The following is a 26,262-nucleotide window of genomic DNA, read 5'->3' as shown; positions in this document are numbered from 1 at the left end:
AGAATCTACTTCTATGAAAGCAGAAGTGCTTTGAGTAAATACATCAGTGAATGGACTCGTAAGATTGTTTATGACAGATTCAGGGGTGATCCTCTTTGGGCCTGTACTAAATTAGGGACCAATTTTCATACTTTCATCTTCACGAAAAATGTGGTTATTTTTTTTTCTACCGAACTTTGCATGTGATAGAATATCATATCATTTAGTCCCATGAGTACCATGAACCCCATGTTGCTCCAAGATGCCCAAAATACCCCAAATTAGGGAATCTTTTACAACATTTTTTCCCTCTAGAATCAGAAGTGGGTAAAAGGATAAAGGCCATGATTACAGGGACCCTATACTGTAGAAGGTACTTTCAAATGTTTCATGGCAGATCCATGAGTGCCCCGGTTTGGTCGCCGCCATACCTAATTCATTAGGGACCAGTTGTAAGTTTTGATCTTTTTGGAAACGCATGATCACATTTTCTACAGACGTGGCAGGTTTTTTTTTTCATTTTTTTTTTTTGCCAGTGTCATGGAATAAAAACATAAGCATGTCATGTCTCCATGGGGCCTGGAGATCTCCAAAGGCTTCCAACTTTGATGTGTTCTACCTAGGTAACAGTATGCAAGACTGCATGGAAGGTAAACTTGAGATACTCAGGTGAGCTCTGAACCCATGGGTCTCTTGTTCAGAAAGTCATTGAGTGACCAAGGCACCAAAATAATATGACCAAAACATGTACCACATTGTATACCAAACTCATGTACCTTTTGTATATAGACTCATAGATAAACATGCTCATAATGAATTGATGTACCCTCCTTCTTGCAAAAAAAAAAAGAAGTATTTTGTAGTTACAAATATGCATTAAACAATTCAAAGATTTCAATTTTTCTGTACCTATTGGGCACACTTGGAAGCTAAATTGAAGTTAATTTAAATGAAAATCGGTCCTGTTCAATGCTGTTTACATTGATTATTGTCCAGAGGCTTTATTTGAGGAAATCATGGGTGGTAAATAGGCCTAAAACTACTTGTAAATTCATGGAAATTCATGCAACTAGGTGTAAGGATGTTCATTAAGATTGTGAAATGTACATGTTCTTTGCCCTTGAATTAATAGATACAGGCATCACAATCAGCATTGTGCAGGCTGCATGTATATGCATATCCTAAAAGTAGAAATGCATATTATATATATTTGTGACCGAGATATCATTGGTTTCAGGAGGACAACATGATTTGCATAATCATAAAGCCTACTTAGGTATATACATAATGTACACTATAAACTGTTGTTGCATTAATGCTATCGCCAGGATATGATCAGTAAGATACAAGAATTAACATGTACAGCTATCAAGCCATTTGGTGTCCGCCGTCAAGCTCTGTATAGAAAGCTATAGAGAGAAAGAGGGAAAGAGGAGGAGAGGGAAGCGAAGTAGAATGTGGAATTGATAATGATGAATTCGAAGAGCCTGACAGCAAGACCTTAAAATGGAATCTGCAGCGTGTTGACAAGAATGTTTGATCGGACAATAACATACCACAATATTACATAAGACATTACAATTATTCCTTTTCTGCAAGATATGCACTCAATAAAGACTCTTTTAATTTGCGTTTAAAGGAATATAAAGACAAGCAGCTTGTTATTTCGGGGGAGAGGTCATTCCAATATCTAGGGCCCGTATACATTATCGTTTTTTTTTTTTTAGCGAAAATTGTTCGAGTACGTGGAAGGTGAAATGCGTCACTTTGGCGGGTAGGATAATTATGAGTCAAATAGTTTTTCCTGAACATGCGAGTGAAAACATCCGGTAACTCCTTGGCAGAAAATTTATACATAAATATGCCGACGTTGGAACTAAATAAATCTGATGTTTTCAGTATCTTATTTTTGAAAAATAAATCATTCGTGTGGGACAAATATCCAACATGGTTGATATTTCTGATGGCGCGTTTTTGAACACGGAACAGTATGTCAAGAAGATTTCTAGGTGCATTACCCCAAACAAGAATACCATAATTAAGGTACGGAGTAATCAAAGTAGAATAAAGATTAAGCAGGATTTGACTTGGAAAAACATTCTTCAGTTTATTAAGAACACCCGTATTTTTGGAAAGAATAATACTTAATAACTGACGTGGGATTTCCAAGACAAATCACTGTCAATAAAAAGCCCTAGAAATTCTATACTACTAACTCGATTTAATTCAGTTTCATTCAACTTAATGTTACAAGGAAGGGTTTTAAGACTGTTGCTAAAAAGCATACAATGAGTTTTATCGATATTAAGTGACAATTTATTGGCGTATATCCAAGATTGCACAGATTTACGTTCTTTATCCATAGTCTTAACAAGAGTATACGGATCTCTGTGTGTAAAAAACAGATTGGAGTCGTCAGCAAAACATATAAAGGAAAGAATTGGCGAGGAACTAGGAAGATCGTTAATGTACAAAATAAACAATAGTGGGCCTAGTAAGGAGCCCTGTGGAACACCACATGAAATTAACTTTAACTGAGAATCACGACCATTTATACTCACAAACTGTTTTCTGTTTGATAAATAATCTCGAAACCAGTCCAAAGCCTTCCAACGTATACCATAATGTCCTAGCTTATAAATCAGAATATCATGGTCAATTGTGTCGAAGGCCTTTGAAAAATCAAGAAAAACTCCAATAGTGTGGGAGACATCATCTATAGCATGAGCAACTTTATGGATAAAAGTGAGTAAGGCATGGGTCGTACTGTGGTTTTTCCTAAAACCAAACTGGGAGTTACACAAAACTTCACACTTTTCGAGAAATTTGTGTGTGCGTGTATATACCAACCTTTCAAGAAGTTTTGAAAATGAAGTTAACAAAGAAATAGGGCGATAATTTATCACAGATTCTTTTTGTCCTTTTTTAAAAATTGGTACAACTTGATCTATTTTCATTTTTTGTGGAACTATGCCAGTAGATAACGATAAATCAAAAATGTGTGTTAATGGTGTAACTACTTCATTAATGATGTTTTTAAGGAGGAAATTGGTGATTCCGTCACATCCAGAGCTTTTCTTATTGTTCAAATTTTGCACGATATCTTTGATTTCTTCTTCAATGACGGGTTCGAAAAAAAGAGACTGCTGATTCTGGTCTTTTAAAAAGTAATAAAAATCAGTGTTTGAGTGTGGAATACTGCTGGCAAGATTAGGTCCTATGCTTACAAAGTATTCATTGAAATGAGATAGCTTGTACTATGCTACGACTGAAACTTAACCTCTGACTTCATAACACGTTTAAACTATGTGATTGAAAAGTAATGATCCATTTACTGTTCAACAGATTTGGTCTATTTACTGGTAGGAAGAATGTGTCTTAATTCCTCTATTTTCTCCCATTATGTCCCAATACTCGGCTATTGGAAAAAAAAGTAAAATGTGATATGCTTTTTTAACGCAATCTTTGAGTATAGTATATCCGACATGAAATATTCTGTACTGTGTTATGACTGAAACTATCATAACCTTTTGTCTTTTTTCTTCACAATTCCATGGAAATGATAACAAAATTATAATTTGTACGTAATGCGAAAAGAAGTAAATTGCAATGTTGTTTGTACTTTGATTGCAAAGGGATTTTTCAAGGGTGAGAGAGGGAGGGGTGGCTGCGGGTAACATCTGGAGAAAACGGTCTAAAGAAGACATGTATGTAAGCAATTTTTTATTGATTATGTATCTTTCTGTGTGCTTTAAGTATGAAGACGACACACCGATTGATTTTCATTTCAACTTAGATTTTGTTTTGTGCTCAGCAGTGTTTGCATTTTGCCTTGACATACATTCCATGCAAGCAACTTCAAAATCTGTCTTACCTGGATGTATTAATTTGATTTTTTCACAATTGTGACAAGTGCATACTTATGAACGTACGTATAACCACTTGTATGTTTAGATTTGAACAGAGAACTGTATTACCATATCCACTATGTAAAGAACCAGTACTCGGTATACCTCGACCGCTATTAATTTGTCATCAGCTTTCAGCAATCTGTCATCCTTGTGTATCCAAAAATGCATTATTCCGTGTTTTTGACCTCGCAAATCAATTCACTACCTGTTCCAGCTATTTGTTATTGTATATGCAAAGAAGTGTTACCACGGTACTTCCGACTCCTCTCAGTGATTTGTCATCAATGTTTATGCAAAAATGTGTCACCCCGGTGCTTCTGACTTCTCAACGTAATTTGCCTCCTACCCTCTGCAAACTGTTATCATTGTGTATGCATAAAAGTGTTTCTACGGTGTTTTCGTTCACCCCCAATTATTTGTTGTCTGTTTGCTCTGGCATTCGTTTCTTTGAACTGTTCAGTGCAATTCTGGCCCCATACAGCCTAGCAACAACCTCATTCCCTATTTACTATACTGGTGCAGTTACCTTTGAATTTTCGGCATGCTTTGTTTTATGTATGGCCATTGGACATTCTTTACCCATATATCATCAGGGTGAATGTTCTCCCACTTGTCTCCCTATAAAACCAAGTAGCAGATGTGTTCTTAAGCAGTTATTTCCTGTATATGTCTTCATATTCACCTGCCTTGTATCATTCACAACGATGAATCCGAATACTACTGCAAACTCGAATGTCGCATCAGTTGCCACCCTTTATCCTCAGTCATTTGCTGATATGACACCAGTAATTTCAGTAGACAGCGAAGAGGGTGAGGATTCCGACATCGTCACTTTCTTAAATATGCAAACTCCTGAATTAAGACTGGATTTTGACTGTAGCGATACAGCAGTCCAAAATGTATTTACTCACTACCACACAGAGGATGAGCTTACTTCACTCACTCATACCGATGCAAATCAACTCTTTATTTCACATTTTAATATCAGAAGCTTAAACAAAAACTTTGATCAATTCCTTTCTTTTGTGAGTATAATAAAATCCAAATATAATATCATCGGGCTCAGTGAAACTTGGTTGAAGAAGACATTACCCTCTTCGCTGCTTACTATAGACGGTTTTAAACTCATAACAAATAACAGAACATGGAAGAAAGGTGGGGGAGTCGGATTTTATGTGTCACAGAATTTAAACTGTGTCTTCTTAGAAAAATACAGCGTGATGTCAGATACATTTGAGAGTGTATTTATCGAGGTCAAAACTCCAAACAAAGGTAATGTTATAATTGGGGAGATTTATCGACCCCCAAGCTCAAACCCTGCTAAATTTTTAGAGTTATTCTGCGGCCTTATCTCGAACACTTATTTTGACAGTAAGACATGTTTTGTCATGGGTGATTTTAATCTCAATCTCCTTAATTACAGTGATAATCCCTTATGCGCAGATTTTCTTAACCTTATGTTGTCGAAATCATTTATTCCCCTTATAAGAAAACCGACTCGAATAAATGATGACGTATCTACTCTTATTGACATTTTTTGTAAATGATTCATTTTCTGACATTACATCTGGCATAATAATTTCTGACGTCACTGATCATTTCCCAATTTATGCCCTTGTGTCTAGCTTTATGACTGCTAATGTTTCTCACACCAGGGAGGTGAGACACCTCCCTGCTCATACCCACAACCCAGGTATTCGTGTAATGTCCGAATCCAACCTTAATAAACTTAGGGAGAAATTAAGTTCAGAGGATTGGTCCACTGTATACAGTCAAAGCGACATTGATTTAGCCTTTGAAAATTTTATGAATATTTTAATCGCTAATTATGATTCTTGTGTTCCTCTCCGAAGACCTCACCATTCTAATTATAAAAAAGTGCCACGACAATCATGGGTTACAAAATCTCTTCTCAGGTCCATTAACCGCAAGAATATTTTTTTTTTTCATAAGTATCGTAAAGATCCATCCCCTTTTAACAAATTGAGATATGTTCGTTACCGGAATATATTGACATCCATAATACGTATAGCCAAGCGAAATTATTTTTCCCGACAGTTTGTTAAATATAAATCTGATGTGAAAAGTACGTGGAAGGTGATTAATGAGGCGCTCAAACATAAGAATAATACCTATCCTCCTAAATATATTTCAGTGGACGACCGACAGATTAACGACCCGGTCATTATGGCGGAATCTTTCAATGATTATTTTGCAACTCTTGGTCCACACTTTGCCAGTAAAATCCCGAAATCATCAACTGAATTCCATAGATACTTAGGTAATAGGAATTCTCGATCAATATTTTTTTAACCTATTGCTGAAGAAGAAATTATAGATATCATTAAGAATTTGAACGATAAAAAAAAAGCTTAGGATATGATGGAATTACAAATTTTCTTTTAAAAAATGTTTTAAGCGAAATCATTACTCCTCTTACCTACATTTTCAATCAATCTTTATTTAATGGCAAAGTCCCCAATAAGATGAAGGTCGCAAAAGTTGTCCCTATCTTTAAGAAGGGACAGAAAGATTTGGTGAATTTTTACCGACCAATTTCTTTGTTGACTTCAATCTCTAAAATTCTTGAAAGGGTGGTTTATACACGATTATTAAAATTTCTCACAAATCATAACATTCTGTCAGATTCTCAGTTTGGTTTTAGAAAACATTACAACACAACCCATGCTTTACTTACTTTTATAGACAAGGTAGCTCATGCTATAGATAGTTTTGAACATACAATTGGAGTTTTCTTGATTTTTCTGAAGCTTTCGACACGATAGATCACGAAATCTTGTTTGATAAATTGTGTCACTATGGAATCCGCGGGACCCCCTTAGAATGGTTTAAGAGTTATTTAACAGAAAGAAAGCAATTTGTTAATATCAATAGCCATGATTCGCAATTAAAGCCTATTTCATGTGGAGTCCCGCAGGGCTCCCTCTTGGGCCCACTTTTATTTATCTTATACATAAACGATCTTCCAAAATCATCGCAAATTTTGTCATTTATTTGTTTCGCCGATGACACAAGCTTGTTTTTTTCACATCGAGACCCTAATGCATTAATAAATATGATGAATACTGAGCTCAGATCTGTGCAATCCTGGATTTATGCAAACAAATAATCCTTGAACATAGAAAAAACTCATTATATGGTATTCAGTAATTCTTTGAATGTTGTTCCATATGATATCAAAATAAATGATTTATGTTTAAAGCAGGTTAATAACTCAAAGTTTTTAGGGCTTTGGATTGACCAAGAATTATCCTGGAAAACTCATGTTAATTTTGTAAGTAAAATTTTGTCTAGAAATATTGGAATTTTGAATAAGCTCAAACATGTCTTTCCTGTTCATATTTTGCAGAGTATATTCTTGTTTAATATCTCCACACTTTAATTATGGAATTTTGGCATAGTGGGGAAATGCAATTCACTCATTACTAGATTCTCTTCTCCGTATTCAAAAGCGTGCAATAAGAATCATAAACCACGCCGGATATTTTGCCAATACCATTTTTTTTTTTTCATCAAAACAGAATTCTGAAAATTCCAGACCTATTTTATTACAATCTCGGAATTTTCATGTATAAACTAACAACTAATGAATTACCATCTGTTTTTATCCACATGTTCAAAAGGAATCGTTCTATCCACTGTTATCCCACTCGTCAGAGTGACGCCTATCACCTTCCCCGTACTCGCACTATTTTTGCAAAGAAAACAATTATATTTACTGGACCCAGATATTGGAATGATCTCCCTCTAGATATCACTTCTTCCTTATCTTTTTTCACCTTCAAACGCAAATTAAAACAGTTATTACTTAGTGGATACACACCACCAAGCTTTTAGCAACCCTTTTATGCTCCCAGTCTTTTGTCCTTGTCCGCAGGCACCAAGTCAGTCAAGTTATTTCATGGTACCGATACATCTTTTAATAATATAGCATTTTTGTTATTCAAACACTGCGAGATTTGTATGCAGTCTGGTTTGTGCGATATCTATGTGGTTCATTAGTTTATTACTCATCGATTTTTTTGTACTTGTGTAATTTTAGTTGGTCAAGACAATCATATCCGTTCTCCGTGTAAAATTATATGCCCATGAACTCGGGAACCTACAGTTTTACAAGCTTTAAAGCTTTTATGTAGGCCCCATCATATTTCTTATACTTACTAGTGACATTTTCACACGATATGACCTTGTATATTTGTGTCAAGTATATTTTCTTTTTCTTTTCTTCTACAATCAAAAGACATGATTGTATATATTTTGTATTCTTGTTTTGATGTCAATAATTTTGTAATGTCATCATTGAGAAATGGAAATATGAAATAAATTTGAACTTGAACTTGAACTTGAATACTTCTACCACATCAGCTTGATCTTCAATATACTTATCATTATAGATAATATGTCTAGAGGGTTCAATGTTCTTTTTAGTGTTCAGCGCTTCATTTATCACCTTCCACGTACTCTTGATGTCATGTTTATACTTGATAAATTGCTTTGAAAAATGCATTCTTTTGGCTAAACGTATGGATGATGTAAGAACGTTGCGATAATGCACATACCGAGACCGAGTTCGACTGTTAGGATCACTTCTGTATTTATAGAAAAGGGTATTTTTACGGTTAATAGACCTAAGGAGAGATTTTGTAATCCAAGGTTTTGGGGGAACTTTTTTACGGTTTGAACGAGTAAATGGCTTAACAAGCCATTTGGCAGCCATTTTGCCTATAATTATATGCATATTCATTTCATTTCATTTTTATTTCATTCTCCTTTTTCCAACAGAACACAACACAGTATGAATTAGGTTATTATCACAATCGTATACACACAACTTGGAAATGATATCAAATGACACAATAATAAAGTTACATATATATGCATGTATACGCAAAATGATACAAGTCTATGTTTCAGTTGAAAAAAAAAAAAGGAGAACTGAGAGGTCCACTAAAAAGCAAGCTTGTTGATTGTGAACCACTCAAGAAACTCTAACGAAATACTTATTCGTATATGCTTAACACAAGTTTAATTTAAACAAGACGGAACAAAACAGGAGACACACAATAACATGACACGACTAGACAGAAAGGTGGAAAATGGAAGGAAGGAAGGAAGGAAGAAAGAGAATGCCTACACGCTGATCAAAGAAACGAAAGAGGGAATTGAAGAGGGAATTGAAGAGATGCTTTGAACAGCCGGTGGTTGCATACAGCCGTGTAAAGAATATGATGGCTATTTCATGAATTAATGAGTTCAGAGATTAATTGATTGATGGTTGGATGATGAACCCTGTGGTTGTTGGGACTTGGTTAATAAAAACGAACATCAGAGAGGGTTTACAGAAAGGATTTCAACTTACGCTTTACAAAGGAATACAAAGAAGGAGAATTTTTTTATTTCACAACTTAATGAATTCCAGAATCTAGGGCCTGTGTATATAAATGTATTCTGAGTATATTTGCATATACATGTATATGCAAATTATGTATGTAAGAATGCTTTTTGAGTTACAACTGACAGCATGATTGCGTTTATTGACATGAATAACATAAATATAGACGCCAAAATTTACTTTCTACAGGTTTTATGTACGAAGATATTAAAAGGCCATTATGGCGGCCATTTTGAATGCATTTATATGCAAATTTTTGCAAAATATTACAAAGAAATACTTTTAAGTTATTACTGACGTCATAATTGTACTCCGTGACCTGAAAAACATAGGTTTAGACACAAGAACTGACTTTCTATGGGTTCTATGTCCCAAGATATAAGCATAAATAGGTTTTATGGCGGCCAGTTTGAATTTATGCCAATTAAGCATTGATCCACCACTCGAATTTTAGGGAACTTTTAATATGTTGTTTTGATAGCTCTTCCAGGTTAAATGCAAGTGGAATAGTTTCTGTTGCAATTAGTTTTGGGTCATTCCATATTTTGACTGGACTCCTTTTCCCTTAGAAGTTAGGCTACATTGAAAAAAAAAATGAAGAAAAGATAATGAATGCAGTATTCTTGAGACACGTGAAGGGAGAATTCACAGAGAGAAAAATAGCCAAAAACTTAATACAAAGAGGAAAAAGATAATAAATCATGAGATAAACCTCGTGAGAGGAAAACAAAAGGAGAAAAGGGAAGAGACAAATCACCTGGTGAGATATTGTGACCCCTCCCCATCTATAAGCGTTCACGCATAATGGATCCCCCACCCCATGCTTCTGACCAATGACATTCATTCATTCAAAATATTGGTCAGCACTGCAGAAGTGGGGCATTAGCGATGCCCATTGGTTTGTTATTCTTGCTGCTAAATAGGGCAGGGCATGTCAATTACCTAGGCCCCCTTGACCTCGTATCCCATCCCCATCAACACCATTGCTGAAAAAAAAAAATCCACGAAGCATCATAACATCACACCGAATATATCTCTGGAATGTGATATTTCGGTTTCAAAAGGTACTACATCCACAAAAATATGAAAATGATTAATTCATTAAAAATAAATGTATGGACCTGGATTTTCTTAGAGAGTGGTTTTAGTGTTGTATCATTTAACAGTATAATAGGGGGAAATATCATTCCAGTCTGAGCTTGCTAAATATGATAATTTAAAAATCTCGTTTTTCTCAGAACTTATGGATGTAGTACCTTTTGAAACCGAACTCTTCATATTGCTTTTACGGGATTTTAATCCTCGTATGGACAAACCCATTTATATAAACGGACACATTTTTTTTTTTCATGCTGATTAATTTGTTTACTACGGGATATTTCGTCATGATTTTTTTTTTGTCATTTCTTCCCAATTTTAGTTATTCGGGACGAAATCTATACAGTTGTTCATATGGGTAAAGAAACAAACATATTGCTAATTTGTATGGATACTATGAATAATGAATGCTAAATTGGACACCCAGAGTGATTGATTTTTAATTATCATTGTTTTGTCATACGAAGAATTAAGGCTGGAAAGGAACTTTGAGCTGAAAGTAATCTGAAAACTGACAAGTTACAACAGGTGTAGTGACATTGATCTTATTAACAGTAATGATCATGGAAGTATAAACCCTTGTCTAATACTCTAGTATGGACGACTTTGTCATTCCCAAACGAAGAGGCACTTCCAAAAGGCGTTAAATCCACGTTTGATGATAAGGAAGAAAACTTGATTTCTAATATCACGTGTTTCTATTTAAAAGTGTTTCCTTGCAATAGCATTATGTTCTATATCAGTAAGATATCTAAGATTAGGAAAATGTGCCTAGGAGACATCTACCTGTCTATCACAGTGACTTTGTTATAGAATTTATATTCCACAGTATTTTTGTGCATTGAGCACCTTTTAGAACAAACGTGCTGGATTATATACCAGACGTAAATGTTTGTTTGGTTAATTTTCTACATCCAGGTAGGCTTACTAGCTGTAGAACCAGCATAGGTTCTGTGATTGAGTGTTTTTCTGGGATCATAGTTTCTACACTTTTTTTTTATCTTATTAACAGTAATGATCATGAAACTATAAACCCTTGTCTAATACTCTAGTATGGACGACTTTGTCATTCCCAAACGAAGAGGCACTTCCAAAAGGCGTTAAATCCACGTTTGATGATAAGGAAGAAAACTTGATTTCATATATCAGGTATTTCTATTTAAAAGTGTTTTCTTGCAATAGCATTATGTTCTGTATCAGTAAGATATCAAAGATTAGGAAAATGTGCCTAGGAGACATCTACCTGTCTATCACAGTGACTGTGTTATAGAATTTATATTCCACAGTATTTTTGTGCATTGAGCACCTTTTAGAACAAACGTGCTGGATTATATACCAGACGTAACTGTTTGTTTGGTTAATTTTCTACATCAAGGTAGGCTTACTAGCTGTAGAACCAGCATAGGTTCTGTGATTGAGTGTTTTTCTGGGATCATAGTTTCTACGCTTTCTCCTCCTGTGTCCTCCATCATTCCGAAGAATTCATATGCATATATTATAAATGAAACACTTGAGTTTGGTCGCAAAAACCGATAAGTCCATTTTTGAAGACTTTGAAGTGCTGTCTCTGTCATAAAGTATAAAATAATACCTTTTAAATGATATATTGGTCACTACATATAAAGGTACATTTTGAAGTTATGCTCAAAAGAAGCAAACATTTTCTTATTATTCTTTTTATTTTTCTTGACCTTTAATCGCAAATATTTTCATTTAGCAAATACGGACTTATCGGTTTTTGCGAACAAGCTCTTCATTTCTTCACTTATTAACAAGTAATGTGGGTCATCTGGAATAACATCAAGCAAAACTATAGCCTTAAAGTAGGAACTGAAAGAGGTCAAGAATGTATATGGGTTTTTGATTGGATCCTGCTGGAATTAGCATTTTCTGGAACGGGGCAGAAGTGGATTTTGCACCTTTAGGGAGAAAAATAATTTTTCATTTGTCTGATTTCTCCCTAATTTCACAAGAATTGTAATATTTTCAAGAGTTTACTGCACAGGAGTACTAAAAATGATTGAATTTTTGTTCAAAAGTCTGACTTCCTGAAAACAAAAAAAACAAGATTCAGTTTTGTTGGGAGAAGAACTCTTTAAATGTCTGAAACGCTTGTTGTCTGCTATCTGGAAGTATAACGACTTTGCATTATAAACCCCGAGGATACCTTCAGAATTCGTCATCGTTTTTTTTTTCCCCTACTAACCAAGACGACATGATGAAATTAACCTGAAAAAAAAATCAATTGCTATGATAAAATACGCAAGAAATGTTAGAATTCGAGTTAAAAAAGGGCTACCAAGACTAAATGTTTAACATCCACTTTCACATCAGCGATGTCAAAGATTCTTTAAAAGAATGAAAAAAAAAAGATTAAACCCGTTTTCTTGAGTAAGCTTAGATTTAGGAAAAATTGTTCAACGTAGTTTGCTGTTACGGACAGTTATGTAGACAAGTCATCATTTCTGGATACTGGCCAACAATTTCATTTGAGAAAGCGGTAAAAAAAAAAAAAAAAAATCCACGCGAGAAGGGGGGGGGTCTGGGAAGGAATGGGGAAAATGTTAAACTTGAGAGGTGGAAAGGTGAACTTAAGGGTACGCAGAGGTTCATGTCTGATTTGTAACAAGTTATTGATTAAACTACTAGATTGTTTAGGCATCGCAGTCAATTTTGCAGCGATGCAAGACTAGAAATGGATTAACATATCTTCATAGGACTATGGTAAAAATGAATGTCAATATTATGACTATTTCACAGACATAGATATTAATATAAACACCTGTACGCATTTTTTTTTTTTTCTGGGAGGCTACAAATAATTGATTCAATAATAATTGCATGTTTTGTCACCCAAACTCACAGGAGCGAGATTTCACAGTTTTATAAATCAAAGTAAATGATTTCGTGCATACTAATATGAGGAATGTTTGGAAAACTAAAAAAATCAAGAAACATAATATTCATAGACACTGTTAATGGGTAAAATTGTAGTTTTGTAGTTTGTCACGTCCAGTTCCGGGTTTGTGTCTTCAAAGTCATGACAGTGATTGTGTGGAGCTTTTTTATTTTTAAAACCGGAATACAACGATTTGGTGCACACTCCCTTTTGAGAGGGGAGGGGGGCATTTTCAGGAACATTTTCAATCAAAGTCGTAAGGAAATGAATTTTCGAAGACAATGAGAATGTCTAAATCTGTGGTATATGTCACCTCTTTTTCTGCCATTTGTCTTCACTCTTGATTTTTTTGTTCTTTTTTTAGACGTGAATTCCAAGGATCTGGTCGACGGTTGTTGCGACACAAACTGTCGCCCCGTCACAAATTTTCGCCCCCTAAAACAATTTGTGCATGGAGCTGACGGCACAAATTGTCGTCCCAGCACATGTTGTCGTCTAGCGACAATTTGTGCTGAGGGCTCACATCAAAGATTGTCGCCCGCCCTCGAAGCACATTTTGGGAGGTAATAGTCATTCGTGACATAGTCATTGAAATACCAACACATAACTTACATGACGACATCCATGCAAACAAGCCATGTAAAAAGTCACGGTGAGGTTTCAAAGAAGTGTGTATGTGCGCGCGCACATGATAATTGAATGTCGTTCGTGTGTGTGTGTGTGTGTGTGTGTGTGTGTGTTATTGCATTTTATGGAAGAATGTGTGTTGAGGTGGTATACATGCATTATGAAGATTTGTTTGAGTGTTTGTTGGTGTTTGTTTAGAAATACGCATGAATTTGGGGTGTGGATATGGCAGTTCCCACCCCACCCAAGCGTAACATCGTAGCAACCACAAAGACCACACAATTCATAGTGCATGGCCGACGACAATTTATGCAGCTACGTTTCATTTTGCCAGCGCAATTGTTGCCAACGAGGTCAAAATTGGGAACTGCACAAGCAGCACAAATTATCGCCAGGACAATGTTTATGCAGGGGTGACAATTTGTGCCCCTCCGGCACAAATTGTGCCGTATCAGACGCTATTGACAAAATTTTAAGAAATTTTCGACGAAAAAAGAATATTCGAGGAAATGTGAATATACGTATATAATGTTTCTGTAATCCCCTTTTCCGCATTTGTTTTTCTTCTGCCTAGTTAGTCAACCCGTTCCTTCCTCAATTCTCTGAATACCTTTAATGCCCCACAGTGATATTCTGTTTGCCCGTAGACAGCGAACGGACAGGTTGGTAATCCACCTTTCCGAAAGCATTTCCGAAAGGAACATTTTCAATCAAATCGTAAGGAAAATGAGTTTTCAAAGACAATGTGAATGTCTAAATCTGATGTATATGTCACATCTTTTTCTGCCCCTTCGTCTTCACTCTTGATTTATTTTGAATTCCAAAGATCTGGTCGACGCTATTGACTTAATTCTAAGTCATTTTCGATAGAAAAAGAATATTCGAGGAAATGTGAATATTATAACTAATGTTGTTTCTGTAACCTCTTTTTTCCGTGTCTGTTTCTGTACTACCTAGTTATTTAAACCCGTTCCTTCCTCAATTCTTTGAGTGCCTTTAAGCCCCCAGACGAGATTCGTTTTGCCCGTAGACAGAGAACGGACAGGTTGGTAATCCACCTCAGGGGCGGATCCAGGAAATCTGTAAAGGGGGGGGGGGGCGTGACTAATATTTCTGGTGCCACTTCCGGGTATCATTTCATTTTTTTTTTCGTTTTATTTCTTTTGTTTTTAACGAAATTTAAAGGGGGGGGGCGTGCGCCGGTTGCGCCCCCCTCTGGATCCGCCACTGCACATTTCTGAAAGCAGTCAAGCGGTGCATGTATTCCCTTTCCACGGTCAACGTGCTTCTCACCATGGAAATATCGATTTGGTGCGAGGTATGAATGGAGCGTGCGCTGATGGGCTCACAGACTCTTTTGTTCTACACAAAACCATGCACCTGATTGGGATGAAGAGGGGGAGTGAACACAGAAATCTACTGAGCTCAGCTTTGAACGCTAATGTACATGTTCATACGAGTTTTACGACAGAGCAATCGCAAACTAAATCAGAAAAAGGTAAATGTTATTTACGCATTTTGCGATGGAGATGGACAGAAGGGGCAGGGGTAGAGATAATGTCATTTTGTTTCACACACATAGCAAGATACAAAGACTTGATGTAATAAACAAAAGATTGAAAAAAAATATGAGAGAATCGCCAATCTTATGCTTCCCATGTTTTTAGAATCACCAATCGAAAAAAAAAAAAAACATCTTTCATGAGTTTTGAATCGGCATTTTAAACTCCATTTATATCCAAATGAGTTAGGGATATGCTTTAACTAAACACGTTTGCTTTAATATGCCACAAAATAATAGTTAAGGCTAAGGGGAATTTTAAAGTTGCTTTGCTGGTGTAAAGTTGGTCCCAAAGCACCATGACTACCCTTGATATCAATGCACAATCATATTGCAATGTATGTGTTGAGAATTTTACAAGTATCCAATATCATGATTACATTAAGTTCAACAACGATCCTGCAATGCGAGTATAGGGCTTATTTGACATTGTACGCGTAAATGGTACTCCTACTATAATTGCTGGCGAGTAAGTATTCGTGCGATGTAATGGGGCGGGACGAATAGCGGCTTTTTGTTTTCTCCCCCTCCCTCCCACAGTGAATTTGGTTTTTGCTATTTCATCCATAATTTACTTAATCATTTAGTCGAGTTACAGATGAAGAAAAAAAAAAGGAAAAAAATCGGTATATTTCAACTCTGGTGTTGATTTGTACTTGACGGATATTACTAAATTATTTTCTGTATGTAATGAATAAATTACACCCCTCCTTCCAAATCCCCCACTTCCCCTCCAAATCCTTTACTGCTAAGTTCTACTAGCGAACATGCCAATGTAGCAACATCATTTTTTTTTTTAAAGCGCAATGCATTTCATTTCAAGTTTAGTTTTCATATTATTTTCATAACTGGAATTTGAGTGAAGAATTGGAGGTATAAATCAACGGGAAATCTTTTGGCAATGACAGTATCACCTTTTCTTACTTGCATATATTGCCATATTTTATTTCATGAAACTGAAAACTCTGTGACGTCCTTCTTTCATGACTGATTGTAATGAAATTTTTATACATTTTGTTGCATTTACCTACCCCAGCTGCCAAGGTGGACGCGAGCATTTAATGTTTACTTTCATACCTTTTGGCAACAGTAACCATAGTCGGTGTCCTCAAATATGCGTAGTTGCATCATCAAGAAGAGAATTCTTCAGCACTCATAAAATAGCTCAAATTATATATATTTTTTTTCCTTTTCAAATTTTAACCATTTATGAGGAGATAGAAGAATACCGAATTTAGGGGGGGGGGGGTCATCCAACGAGACCGACACCCACGAGTCATACCGTCCACGAGACCGACATCAAAAATAGGTCCACGAATCATACAGCAAAAGGGTTATACGGCTCACAAGTCACACACAACCTATAAGTTCAACACTATACGTGCAAAAAGGCTCACGAGACCGACAGTACGCAAAAGAGGCTAACGAGACTGACACTAGGCAAAGAAAGTCTACGAAACTGACACTAGCCAAAGAAAGCTCACGAGACCGACAGGATGAACAGCGTCATCTACATTTCAGTTACAAATATATGTACCTGTACAGGATGTTCCATGAAGAGAAAAATTACATACTGGCGGGTGTAATTTCGTCACGCTATCGAGATTGTAACTACAGTAATTGAACAGCACCATCTACATATCAACAACATCAAGTATGTATTTCTACGTATGTGGCTTTTAGGCTTTGGTCTAAGTACGTGCTTACCGGTATGTGTTTTTGCGGAAAAGGAACGAGGATAATTTGGTATTTTCGAAATTAATGTGGAAAGATCTCTTGTCCACTTTTATTAAATTTTGTTTATTTTTTCACAAACACTCACACCCACGCAAACACAATTAAAGATCTTGAAGAGATCAGTGGGTGAGGGAGGCTTAATACCCTAGCAACTCTCTTTTTTCAATCTCATATTTTGACATCCTATACAATTAATTGGTATAATATTAGTGGCGCTGTTCATCCTGTCGGTCTCGTGGGCCTTCTTTGCCTAGTGTCGTCGGTCTCGTGAGCCTCTTTTGCCTAGTGTGGGTCTCGCAAGCCTTTAAGTGCAGTGTCGGTCTCATGAGCTTTGTTTGCGTAGTGTCGGTCTCGTTAGCCTTTTGTGCGTAGTGTCGAACTCATGGGCTGTATTTTTCGTGGGCTTATTTTACTTGATGTCGAGTTCGTGGGCTTCATTTACTTAATGTCGAACTCGTGGGCTGTATGCTGTAACTAGTTGGCTGTATGACTTGTGAGCTGTATGACTCGTAGGCTGTATGACTTGTGACGTGCACTCGATCTTAATAGGCAGCCATAGAGGCCATTTGTAGTACTATCAAGAATGTGCAAGAATGGCACCACCCAGATTTGTGTTCGTCACTGTCAAAATGGGTTGAAATCATCATTTGAAAAAAGAAAAAAAATCGTCGGGCGGACGGTAAAATAAGTTGACGCCACAAATCTTGTTTTTGGCACAGAGAATACACTTGCAACTGAACACTTCATCGGATACTGGGAGCAATGATTAAAAAAAAAAAAATGTTGGAGTTATCACTGTTGATGCATATGTGTATATGTCACTTACATCACAAAACATCTTGCCAAATAAGAATTTGGCAAAACCCCCAAATATTAGGATACATTTATATTATTTTCATTCTAAATCATAACTGCACATGCTTTAATCTAGAAATCATCTTATCTTGAATAATTTTATCGCTCACAATTTGTACATTGAACAATCCTTGACATTGATCATATCGATTAACATTTCAAGTTGACTGTTTCTCTCCCCAACTCATGTGTTAGGATTTTTTGAAATATGAAAAAAAACCTATATGTTCTATGGAAGATTCGATGCAACAAAACTGTGCTGAATTCGAAGGTTTTCAATTCAATTTTTTAGCTTTTGCTTAAAAAAAAAACAACTGAAAAAGCGTGAGGATGTCAAAGCATTCGCTAATACATGTACGCACAATTTTGTCGTTGTATTCTCAATTGTAGACACAGTCTCCAGCGTTCAGGGATTGAAAGGGGAAGACATCCGACTGCCATGTCACTTTCAAGGGGAGCCTACAGTTGTGGGCTGGGTCAAGGGGAGCATCCCATATCTGCCGGTGCCTAAGGCTGAATTCATCGAGGGGAAATATGAAAGCTTGGAGCCAGGGTTTGACATGGACAAGAACTTTAGCCTCGTCATCACCGACTTGAAAGTGGCAGATGAAGGTTTCTACACTTGTCACGCACTTCTGGAGAACTTCGAGAATGTCGAAAAATCTGTCTTTTTGACAGTTATCTGTAAGTGATCTTCTCTGTCTTGATAAACAGGAAATGATTTTTTTTTTTCATTGGTTTGCTTTAACTTGCAAAAGAATATGATAATTTCAAAGCAAAAGTCGTTGGACATTTATTATGGCAGGGTGACTTGTCCGTAAATCAACTCACACAATGTTAGAGCTTCAGACACATGATTGATGTCCGATTAGGTTTTTTTTTTTTTTTTTTTTTTTTTTTTTTGCATGTGTCTATTTGTCGTTCATTTCTCTAATTCTTTTTTTTTTTTAATTACCCATTCACACACTGTTATTATCAGGAAAAAAAAATGGAGGAACGAAACAGTGGTGAATACACCTTTTTGTGTAGTTTTCTATATGTTTCCCTGCACCACAAAACCAACATAAAGTCGCCAGAAATGGATTGTCAGTTAAGAGCAGATTCTGAAAAAGCAGACTCTAAACTTTAAAATGATGTATAACTCAATTCGAATGAACTCCCCTAACCTACCTTAATACTGGAAAGAATGCAAACCCTCTGGAAAAGTGTGAACTGAGAAAAGAGGCTCCAAAGTACACGGTCTATTCAAGCGCTTAATCTTTACCAAGCCGTGCTACCTGTGCCAAAAAGGGACAAAACACAGGATGTAAACCACCGGAGCAACAACAATAAAGAGGTTATCAGATTAAACTAAAATTAGGCATGTTCTATTAGCACAATCTGCCCATGATTATTGCTATCAAAGCAATAATCCTTTCAAAAGTTAGTAGATTTGAAAGTGAAGAGTGCGCAAAGGATTTAAAGACATGAAAAGCGACCTCTAAGTATTAATATACCTGATCATTCTACTCTTCCCCCAGAAAGGGTTGTAGAAAAAACTGCTAAAAACATACTTTCCTGTTCATGTTAATATACCAAACTGAAGACTAATACAGAAGAAGGATAGCTCTTTCAGAAAATGTGAAAAAAAAAATCAAGATTGACTTAGTTAAACCATTTCGCGTTTTTTTTTTTTTTTTTTTTTTTTTTGGGGGGGGGGGGAGGAGTCCTCAGTTAAAATCAGGCGACACGACTTTTTAGTTTGTTTTGTGGTGCACGGTCACATTTATTGAAGAACATATTTTAGGCCTACCTTATATCTTTTGGGGAGTAGTGCATTTATCCCTAGAATGCTATAGTCTAAATATGATATCGAACGGAGTCAACCTAGGTCTACTGTTGTACGGATAGGCCTAGACCATGAGACCTATGTCAATGATAATGCACTGGTTGAGTGATAGGCGTATTAAATATCATTAGGGCCTACTGTAGCCTAGGAGAGTAAGGCACGGCCTGCCCTAGTAGAACGTTAATTTATTCACTGACAGCACTGTTGAAGATCCTCGGATGAGTCTATATCTAGACCTCTACACTCACTGAATATAGACCCTACTATTACCTTTTAAGTTATTCCCGTCATAAATTCATAACACACTGAGTAAACCACGAATCAGTTTCTATTAAGTTCAACCCACCGCATTAAAAACCGTCTAACATTACATCGATCTGATGTGTTAGTGTTAGGTCTAATAGTTACTTCTGTAATAGTTCTACTTCTAGATCTATGCTCTACTAAGCCTTGGCAGGTAGGGCTTACTTCCTTTAGGGCCTTCGTAAAAAAAAAAAAAAAATACTGTCATAGTTTAGATCTACATACCTTGCTCAATAATATTCGGACATTATCAACCATCGTCAACGCAAGTGTCCACAATATATCGGGTAATTATCTGCAATACAGTACTACTGCATGAAACTAGAAACCAGAACCAACTTTCCTAAGTGTTTTGTATTCACAGATTGTGCATGTATACAATAAAATGGCTCGGCGCCGCGACTAGTCTGGATTCCAGACCCTTTGCCAACTGTACTCCTTTTACGCGGCGACGAAGCGGAGACGAAGTCGCCACCCCCACCGATGTCGCTGCCTTTGCACCTGCAAAACCATCCAGCAAAACCTGCTACTTCTTCTGTCTTTAGAGGGCTCTAATATTCTGGAAAGAAATTACTTACGAATAGACGGTCTGGAAGCCACAGACTAGCCGCATGAACACCACAATGGCGCTATCCATGCCGATAGAGGGCAAAATACACAAATCCCTTCTCGAATTGGTCTATAATATACGTGGCGCTGTTCATCCAGTCGGTCCCGTGGGCCTTCTTTGCCTAGTGTCGGTCTCGTGAGCCTCTTTTGCCTAGTGAGGGTCTCGTGAGCCTTCTAAGTGCATGCAGTGTCGGTCTCATGGGCTTTGTTTGCGTAGTGTCTGTCTCGTTAGCCTTTTGTGCGTAGTGTCGAACTCATGGGCTGTATAACACATGGGCTTATTTTACCTGATGTCGAACTCGTGGGTTTTATTTACTCAGTGTCGAACTTGTGGGCTGTTTAACTAGTGGGCTGTTTGACTTGTGAGCTGTATGACTCGTGGGCTTTATGACTCGTGACGTGCACTCGATTTAGGCAGCCATATTCGAGGCCATTTTGAATACTTAAAAACTCTCAAGAATGTGTAAGAAAAACACCATCCAGATTTATGTTCGCCACTGTCAAATTAGGTTAAAACCATCATTTGAAAAAAAAAAATCGTAAGGCGGACGGTTAAATAAGTTGAGGCCAGTAATCTTGTTTTGGCACCGAGACTACACATGCAACTGAACACTTCATTGGGTACTGCTCATATTGGGAGCAATGATTAAAACAGAAAATGTTCGAGTTATCGCATTTGATGCATTTGTCAATGCCAGTTATATCACAAAACATCTTACGAAATACGAATTTCGCAAAACCCCTAAATATAAGGATATATTGTGTATAATATGTTTAGTTCAAATAATAAGTGCACATGCTTTTATCTGAAAATCATTTTATTTTAAATAATTTTATCGCTCACAGTTTGTACATTTAACAATACTTGACATTGATCATATCGATAAGCTTTTACATTCGACTGTTTCTCTCCCTAATTCATGTTTTAGAATTTTTTGAAGAATTAAAAGAAAGCCTTTATGTTTTATGGAAGATTCGAGGCAACATAACTGTGCTGAATTCAAAGGTCTCAATTTTCTAGCGTTTGCTTGTTACGAAACAATTGAAAAAGTGTGAGGATGTCAAGGCATTGGTTAATACATGTACGCACATTTTGTCGTTGTATTTTCAGTGGTAGACACTGTCTCCAGCGTTCAGGGATGGAAAGGGGAAGACATCCGACTGCCATGTCACTTCCAAGGGGAGCCTGCAGTTGTGGGCTGGGTCAAGGAGAGCATCCCATATCTGCCGGTGCCTAAGGCTGAATTTATCGAGGGGAAATATGAAAGCTTGGAGTTAGGGTTTGACATCGACAAGAACTTTAACCTCGTCATCAACGACTTGAAGGTGGCCGATGAGGGTTTCTACACTTGTCACGCGCTTCTGGAGAACTCCGAGAATGTCAAAAAATCGGTCTTTTTGACAGTTATCTGTAAGTGATCTTCTCTATCATGATAAAGAGGAAACGAGTTTTTTATTGGTTTGCTTTAACTCGCAAAAGAATATGATAATTTCAAAGCAATAGTTATTGGACATTTATAATGGCAGAATGACTTGTCCGTAAATCATCTCACACAATGTTAGAGCTCCAGACACATGATTATTGTCCGTTTAGGGTTTTTTGTGCATGTGTCTATTTGTCGTCATTTCTCCAATTCTTTTTTTTTTTCAATCACTCATTCACTCACTGTTATTATTAACATTTTTTTTTTAAAAGGAACGAAACAGAGGCGAGTACACATTTTTGTCTAGTTTCCTGCATGTTATTTTAAGACTAAGATAAAATCAATTTATTGGGAAGAACCGACATCTAGAACACGATTTGAATACATTGCTCCTTAATCTACAAATAAAAATACATTTGTATTAATTCTTTCTTTACCGCTTTACCACAATCAGTAAATATAAAAGACACAGAAACAAACCAAACGACAAAACATGTGCGTACTAACTACATTCAAATTATGAGTAAAAACAAAAGGACCTTGGAAATAACTTGTCGTTACCTTACAAATAGGAAACAATGTGCAGGAAACCTCGAAACGAGGTTTAATGCAGTTTGCAGCGATATATGCAAATATAAAATAGATCAAAACATGCACATGACATGGTCGAGGCTGACATAATTAAAGATAATAAAAAGTTTTGGTACCTCAAAAGTGTCCTTGAATTTCCTTGTCTTAGTTTGTGTTTCAGGTTAAAGTACCTTTCATATAACTAACACTGTGAGACTTACTCGCCCCAAAGTGCTCTCATGTCTTAGTAATCATGCAAGTAACTGCGATCAGCAGCCCCATACGCATAGCGTAATCGGGCTTCGCATTGTAGCATTCAGGATCATGACAGATTTAGTATCGCAGGGTAAATGTCAACTTAAAATCCCATAAATTCTTCAATTTGAAGACTTACCAATTAACTTGAAGTATTGAAAACAGGCTTCGGGCAACGTTTGGTTCTGCCTATAGTCCCTTTCTGTTCGAATTGATGACTGAATGTGACTCGGTCGAGAGGACCTTGGGAGAGCTACATACACTGGATACCATGGCCAGCGCATGCGCACACAAACATCTTATCCGTTCATGGATTTGAAATTTGTGTGCATGTGATGTGTTCGCATGCACTGGCTGTAGTATTCAGTGTACTGTATGTAGCTCTCCTAAGGTCCTGTCGACCGAGTCACATTCAGTCATCAATTCGAACAGAAAGGGACTATTAGCAGAACCAAACGTTGTTCGAAGCCTGTTTTCAATACTTCAACTTAATTGGTAAGTCTTCAAATCGAATAAATTTTTGGATTTTAAGTTGACATTTACCCGCGATACTAAATCTGTCATGATCCTGAATGCTACAATGCGAAGCCCCATTACGCTATGCGTATGGGGCTGCTGGTCGCGGTTAGTTATGCGTACAATGGGCTGCACGCTGCTGGTCGCAGTCAGTGGTTTCGTACAATATTTATCGACGCTGTACAGCGTCGGCTCTGGTACGAAACCATTATTGCATGATTACTAAGACATGAGAGCACTTTGGGGCGAGTAATTCTCACAGACAACGTACTTTAACCTGAAGCACAAACCAAGACAAGGAAATCAGGGAAGCTTTTGAGGTACCAAAACTTTTTATAATCTTTAAGAATATCCTCTAATACGTGAACTGGCAAAAGAATAGAAGGATAACGAGCAAGATTTCGCTATTTAAAGCGTGAGTTGTTGGTTTCATATTGACAAAGATTCACGGATTATCATATTTTTTACGATATTATATGACTACAATTACAGCTTCAGGGCTTCTGGTTTGGTACACGTTTCAAGACATGCTGAATAAGACATTGATGTAATGTTATACTAACAGAGAATTTTTACAGATTCCTTGAATGGGTTTACGGGATCATCTGTATAGTCTCACCATGGTAGAGAAGTAGAGACCTGTTGACCGGGATGTCTCTTCAACTTTCCTAAGTCTTGCAGTTGTTGTTACTCATGGCGTAAAAGATATTCACATCTCCTCTTTAGAAAAGAAAAAAAAAATCTGTATATTAACGAAGGTAAATTGAATACATGAAGATGCATTTTATATCTTCAGTTCTGCGAAGGTAAATGCCCTTCCTTGTAAAAGGTGTCATATCACCTTCAAGTAGATTTCTCCTCAAAATTGTAAATTTTTCATGAAATGAAATAGCTGCTTTCATGAATGCATCTTCTTTTTTCTCCAAACCATTAACGCTACGTTGATATCATAAACATTATTTTCTGTGAATTTATACCAAATCAACACCTTTGCAGTGAAATACTCCCCATACATATCATGTAAAGGAGGTCTGCACTGCAACATTTACCATTTTGTGAAATATTGTCTTGTAAACTTCATCTCACAACTGCGTAATTTTCTAGAAAGTCCACATAATTTTATTCTATTTTTTCCTATTAAATAGATGTTTACCGGTATATGTTTTTGAGGAAAAGGAAACGAGTTTGTTTAGTCATTTTCGAAATTACTGTGGAAAGACCTCTTGCCCACTTTTACTGAATTTTGTTTATTTTTTTCACAAACACTTATACACGCAAACACAATTAAAGATCTTGAAGAGATCTTATCAGAGGATGAGGTAGGGCAACTGACGGGGGCAATACCCTTAATAGCAATTCTCCTGTTTCAATGTCATAATAATGTTCCTTTAATATGCCATTATCTGGATACCCTTTACAATTAAGCGGTATAATATATGTGGCGCTGTTCATCCTGTCGACCTCGTGAGCCTCTTTTGCCTAGTGTGGGTCTCGTGAGCCTTTAAGTGCAGTGTCGGTCTCATGGGCTTTGTTTGAGTAGTGTCAGTCTCGTTAGCCTTTTGTGCGAACTGTCGAACTCATGGGCTGTATAACACGTGGGCTTGTTTGACTTCATGTCGAACTCATTGGCTTCATTTCCTTAGTGTCGAACTCGTGGGCTGTATAACTCGTGGTGTGCACCCGATTTTAGGCAGCCATTTTCGAGGCCATTTTGAATACTTAAAAACCCTCGAAAATGTGCAAGAATTGCACCATCCAGATTTATGTTCGTCACTGTCAAAATAGGTTGAAACCATCATTAAAAAAATCGTCGGGCGGACGGTAAAATGTGAAGAGTTTGTTTGCAAAAACCGATAAGTCCATATTTGCCAAATGGAAATAATTACGATTAAAGTTCAAGAAAAGTAAAGCGAATAATGAGAAAATTTGTGCTTCTTTTGACCATATTTTCACAAATGTACCTTTATATGCAGTGACCACTATATCATTTAAAAGGTATTATTTTGTACTTTATGACAGAGACAGTACTTCAAAATCTTCAAAAATTGACTTATCGGTTTTTGCGAACAAAGTCTAGAAGTATAGAACAGAAATCTTGTTTTGGCACCGAGACTACACATGCAACTGAACACGTCATCGGGTACTGTTCATAATAGGAGCAATGATTGAAAAAAAAAATGTTGGGGTTATCACATTCGATGAATTTGTGTATGTCAGTTATATCACAAAACTTCTTACCAAATAAGAATTTAGGAAAACCCCTAAATATAAGGATACATTTATATAATATTCATTTTAAAACATAACTGCATATGCTGTAATCTAGAAATCATTTTATTTTAAATAATTTTATCTCTCACAATTCTCAGTGGTAGACACGGTCTCCAGCGTTCAGGGATGGAAAGGGGAAGACATCCGACTGCCATGTCACTTCCAAGGGGAGCCTGCAGTTGTGGGCTGGGTCAAGGGGAGCATCCCATATCAGCAGGTGCCTAAGGCTGAATTTATCGAGGGGAAATATGAAAGCCTGGAGCCAGGGTTTGACATCGACAAGAACTTTAGCCTCGTCATCACCGACTTGAAGGTGGCCGATGAGGGTTTCTACACTTGTCACGCGCTTCTGGAGAACTTCGAGAATGTCGAAAAATCTGTCTTTTTGAATGTTATCCGTAAGTGA

General features: G+C 36.7%; 1 protein-coding gene across 1 annotated transcript; it reads left to right on the top strand.

Annotated features, from left to right (window-relative positions):
- Positions 1-538: 538 nt before the first annotated feature.
- On the top strand, positions 539-26,262 carry LOC140227865 (peroxidasin homolog). Its single transcript, XM_072308254.1, has 4 exons — positions 539-629; positions 18,471-18,764; positions 21,932-22,231; positions 25,955-26,262. Exons 1-4 carry the CDS (start codon positions 539-541, stop codon positions 26,260-26,262), a joined length of 993 nt encoding a protein of 330 aa, XP_072164355.1.

This window comes from Diadema setosum, chromosome 4 (assembly GCF_964275005.1).
Source record: "Diadema setosum chromosome 4, eeDiaSeto1, whole genome shotgun sequence".
NCBI lineage: Eukaryota > Metazoa > Echinodermata > Echinoidea > Diadematoida > Diadematidae > Diadema > Diadema setosum.
Note: the sequence above shows the minus strand (reverse complement) of the source record. Positions and strands in the feature narration are given on the sequence as shown.

What these genes read in the sequence shown, in the direction of transcription:
- LOC140227865 (XM_072308254.1), top strand. Translation starts at nt 539, where the DNA reads ATGTCATGTCTCCATGGGGCCTGGAGATCTCCAAAGGCTTCCAACTTT. An exon ending in TATGCAAGACTGCATGGAAG is followed by an intron (nt 630 to 18,470) that starts GTAAACTTGAGA and finishes TCTCAATTGTAG; the next exon opens with ACACAGTCTCCAGCGTTCAG. An exon ending in GGTCTTTTTGACAGTTATCT is followed by an intron (nt 22,232 to 25,954) that starts GTAAGTGATCTT and finishes CACAATTCTCAG; the next exon opens with TGGTAGACACGGTCTCCAGC.